Source organism: Pavona decussata, unplaced genomic scaffold (genome assembly GCF_977016875.1).
Source record: "Pavona decussata unplaced genomic scaffold, jaPavDecu1.1 SCAFFOLD_391, whole genome shotgun sequence".
NCBI classification, from domain to species: Eukaryota; Metazoa; Cnidaria; class Anthozoa; order Scleractinia; family Agariciidae; genus Pavona; species Pavona decussata.
The window spans coordinates 1,755,255-1,760,000 of record NW_028145763.1 but is presented as its reverse complement, the minus strand read 5'-3'; the positions used below and the strand labels follow the sequence as shown (position 1 = coordinate 1,760,000).

Here is a 4,746-nt window from a genome sequence, read left to right as displayed (position 1 = left end):
CGAAATGATTAATGTTGCGTTTTTAACATAGAATGATCAAAAGGGCGTTATAATCATCTTAAGTAGTACTACTGCGATCAATTAATCAGAAATAAAAAAAATCAGTTTATTTAACGATCATTTTCTGAGATGAATGTGGAAGCAAATACCGATTCAGAGATTGAGTAGCCAATCAGAGATTACGATAAACATGTACTATTACGGTGTTAATTATGAAATGATTAAAGCTATATAAATTGTTCAATCTATGTACCGTGACGGATCGTTCTTCTTCTCTAATTAAAGAACACTGCACAGCGTTTTTTTTCTTTAATGAAAGTGTCCACAAAGTTCGTGTGTACTTACGGAACAACAAATGACTGTAATTAAAGTTACTAAATTGCACTTCGTTAGCTTGATGTGTTTTAAACTTGATAAAAAAGGTCCTCAGGCAACTCTTGTTTGGCTGGTTTGTTGCAAATATCTCTGAGATTGTCCACATTTTGGTTGAGATAAAACATATCCTTTGCAGGAACGCCGCCAAGTACACAAAAATGCAGGTCTTCGCACTCTGTCAGCATGGTGGTGTACGCGACGTCAAAACGGAGACTTTCATCCTGACACTCAACACCGAGATTTTGCGCCATTACTCCAAGAAATACATCATCGATGTGGATCATTGTTATCTGAAAAGCACAAAAAAATAGCATAGTGAAGTTAATAAATTAAAAATGAAAGGACACGATTTCGTTGGTCAAGCGATCTAAAGAGAGGCCAACGCGAGCTTCCTACATGCGCTCCGTCGAAATTGGCGCCCGACATGTATTCAGTCACGTGCTACGTAGGCTATATAATTAACAATTATTCCACGAGCGAGCGTTGGATATTGTTGGACACTCGCTTGACACAGCGGAGAGGTACCAGCCGGGAATCTTTGGGGTAGCTCTTATTCATTCCTAAAGGGACTGGTTCTTCACTACAACAACTCGACGACAGTTCTACAATTATTCAGTTCCATTCTAAGACTACTCTACAAGTAAATTAAGACTTCTACTCAATTCTACAGGGCCCCACTGAATATCACTTTCGTGATGTGGGCTCCCTGTATAAAGATTGTTATTATTATTATTATTATTATTATTATTATTATTATTATTATTATTATTATTATTATTATTATTATTATTATAATTCTACATCTACTCTACATCTTTACTACTAGTATCACTTAAATCACGCCTTACTTTATAGTGTGCTCTAAACATGTTTACGAAAGTAACTCAACCAAGGCCAGATTGTCCCAACCAGACAGATATAAAGCATTGGTTTCGCCAAAATACACTAACAGGAATTCGAAAGAACAACACAACTGTTCTAAGAAAATAGATAGAAAGGGAAACCAATCAGGCTTATAAAATCCTTAAGTGTTTTGCCTTGATTTCAACCTTCGAGGAGGCCCAAGCCAAGGTTAAAGGAAGTAGGCAAACCTGTCCACAGCACAGCTGTTAACTCTTAACTTTGAACAACTTCGGGAGATTGTTAAACAATCTGGAAAATATCCATCAAAACTATCGAAAGGAAATATAACAACAGTATTTTAAAATTAAAGTCATGACACACCCTTACATAAGCTTCACAACAATATGAGATGATAGATAACCAACGAGGCGCGCAGCGCCGAGTTGGCTATAATCATCTCATATCCAACAAGCGCAAGTGAAATAATTGTTTTATTAAAAACAATCAAGAAATATTGCTAGATCTTACTGATTTCGCTGTGCAAGAACAACCGGAAGACAATTTAATGGTCGCCATTTCTGAGTCATGCATAATGGCTCATATACCATGGCCGCTAAGCCAATCAAATCCCTCGAATTGCATTATACAATGATTCAGTTTTTAATAATGGGTGATATATCTGGTACATACGTTATTTGTATTCTATACGTTCCTGAAAAAAATTTCATCCAGTCGATGATGTTAAAATACTTGTTTCATCATTCGACGGTTTGTGTTGTGGACCAGTATCAGATTAATTGTTCAAAAGTCTACAACAATACCAGAATTCAACACGTCATGTCTAGCCTTGTTCGCCAATGAACGTCTTTCTATTTAATCAAAGTGCGTTCGTTTGGAATGATCCAGATCAGGATCAATGATCCACTGATCATTTGGATCATGGTGCATCAAAGACATCGAGGAATCCTTGCCCAGAGTGGATTCCTCCGGCAGTTTTGCTCGTAGTTTCATGGTTTAGTTGTTACAGAAGGTTTGGTTGGATTATGGTGAGGCTCCTCAACTATAAGAAAACCCTCGTCACAGTAAAATAAAGTCTACTGCTTCTCCTACTTAAAATATACAGCATTATTACACAGCAAAATGTACACTCAATAAGATAAATTGAAAAGAAACGGACGTGGGGTATTCAGTCACCTCCGGCCCGGGTACGATTTCCGACTCGCATCATGCATATGTGGGTTGAGTTTTTTGTTGGTCCTCTTGCTCCGAGAGGTTTTTCTCCGGGTACTACGGTTTTCTCTTTTCCTCAAAAACCATATAACACCTCTAAATTCCACTGACTGAATTCTATCCGCAAAGGGTCTCCAATTAGTGCTCTGCGCTAAATACATAGACACTAAAATAAAGTAATATTTTTCCTCACAGTTCGTAAAGCTAAAACCTCAGCAGTGCTTCAAAATTAAAGTTAATAAAGCCATGAATATCATTAAACAAAAACCATAGTTTTAAAATTTTTTTCAAAAATTTTCGGGAAATAATTTTATATCGGAAAGCGTGAAAATTTATTACCTCTTAATCTTTAGAAACATTTTGAGCATTAAAAATCATTAATGTTATCGTTACAATGATTGTTGTTACTGCGCACCTCAACACCTTTGTAATAAAAACAAAATTAACTTTACCTGCCGCGCAGATCGCACCATTTTTTCACTGATGTCTCGAGATAGCACAACACCGATTCCTGAACTGTAAGCTGGAAGAAGTTCATCCGACCACTGGCTTTCAGGAATAAAGTAAGGACTCTGAGCGTTTCTAACAACCTTGACTCCAGTGTGGCAATAACCAGCGTAAAATTTTCCTCGATGCTGGTCATCCAGCCCAGTAGCGTCACGCAACCATGCGATCGTTTCACGAACATTAACAAACGATTCTGAGTTTACTTTTAAAATGTACTGTGTTTTAGTCATCGAGATGGCCCATTTAAGCCCCAGAAGGGTCTTCACTGTATGCTGTTCATTCTGAACGTAAGTATCCAAAAAGTGACCACGCAAAATGTCTTCGTACATCTTGGCTTCCTTCTCGACTCTTTCGTCGTTCACTTCGTCACAGCCAACTACAAAAAAAACTTGGAAAGATTCTCTGGTGGAATTCGAATTGCTACGGCTATTCCCCCAAGATGATCTTATGGCTTTCCGCGCCTCGAAGTTTCTGCCCGATGACACAACAATGATGACCAAAAAGGCGTCTTCATTGTAACTCGAAGGACTAAGAAACATCGCTTTTCCTTTCAACTCTGGCGGGTATGGAGGCAAAGTAGGCTTGGGCGGCTCAGGTACAGCTACATTTGGCGGTAGATCAGTTATTTCTCTGCCGTTGTCTACTACCTCATCCGATTCCACGGGGATTTCATGATTTCCGTCATTTATCTCTTGTGCCACTAGCTGCAGTTCAGGCTCCGGACCGTCATGATTGAATGAACAAAGCAACAGAGTAAAAATACAACCACCTATAAAGGATACAATGCCGATCACAAACGATTTGCTGTTACGCCAGTGCATGATTCCTCGTGCGGAAATGTAATGACGAATAAACACTCTCGGTTTTTGCAGCAGAAGGGCTCCTGTTTTCCTCGTGTTATAAAATTGCATAAGTTTTCACCAGTCGAGAGCCGACCAAACCATGCTTGGCCACCAAACGCGCTGTAGTAAGTTGCTCATCAAATACATTAAATATTGCTTTCGAGAAATCTTGTGTGAAAACTAAAACTCAGCTTGCTGATTAGATCCCTTACTACGGGATCCCAGGTGCTTTTATTTCGTCGCGGTGGTCGTTCAACGTCCTTACAAACACAGCTTGCTGAAAAGACACTGCCGCATATCAATGTTCAGTTGTTCTGGAAACCTGAGGGTACTTGGTAGGAATGTTGCGAACATTTTAGCATTTGTCTTTATTGTTATTACGTTCGATTCTTTGTTGTGAAGAACTGACCCAAGGGAAAGATAATTTACCGAACAGACAAAGATTCAAGAAATAGAAAATAATACGCGTGCCCTTCATAGTGAGTTTCTGAGTGAGGCAACATTGATTTTCAGTGCACCCCGGTTGAAAGAGCACAAAGCAGCCTTCTTTATCCATGTCTTTGCCGATTAAAAAATGCTTACAAAATCTGAGGTGACGACTATCGGTTTACCTTTTGTTTACCTTAAAATATGAAAAAGCAGGAATACGTCTACGATATGGTATAAAAAAGCCGGAAGGTCAAATAAGGATGCAGACCGGGTTGGAAGATTAAACAAGCTAAAACCCAGTGCTGAACGCATCCACAGCTAGCGCTGTTTCGAGTTGTACAGGTCGCATTCAGGAGTGCTTCCATAAGCCAGATTGTAAAAATGCGGAAAGAGTATTTTCATTAAAATGAACACTCAAAATCATTTTCTATGTTAGGGGCAGCAGATGATTTCAACCAATCAGAAGGCGTGTAGTGTCTTGTTTATTTCGGAGGAAAATCTTGTGAATAGACCAATCAGG

The 4,746-nt window shown here is 38.9% G+C and overlaps 1 protein-coding gene across 1 annotated transcript in view; it reads right to left on the bottom strand.

Moving 5' to 3' along the window:
* Positions 1-4,368, bottom strand: part of LOC146451322 (beta-1,3-galactosyltransferase 5-like) — a 6,728-nt gene extending 2,360 nt beyond the window's left edge. Inside the window, exons 1-2 of the mRNA XM_085099427.1 lie at positions 2,901-4,368; positions 1-665 (exon numbers count right to left, since the gene is read on the bottom strand). The exon at positions 1-665 is cut by the window's left edge and continues 2,360 nt beyond it. Coding sequence (XP_084955553.1) covers positions 405-665; positions 2,901-3,866 — 1,227 coding nt within the window. The 5' untranslated portion in view covers positions 3,867-4,368 and the 3' untranslated portion in view covers positions 1-404. The remainder of the gene's footprint in view (positions 666-2,900) is intronic.
* Between the last annotated feature and the right edge of the window lie 378 nt (positions 4,369-4,746).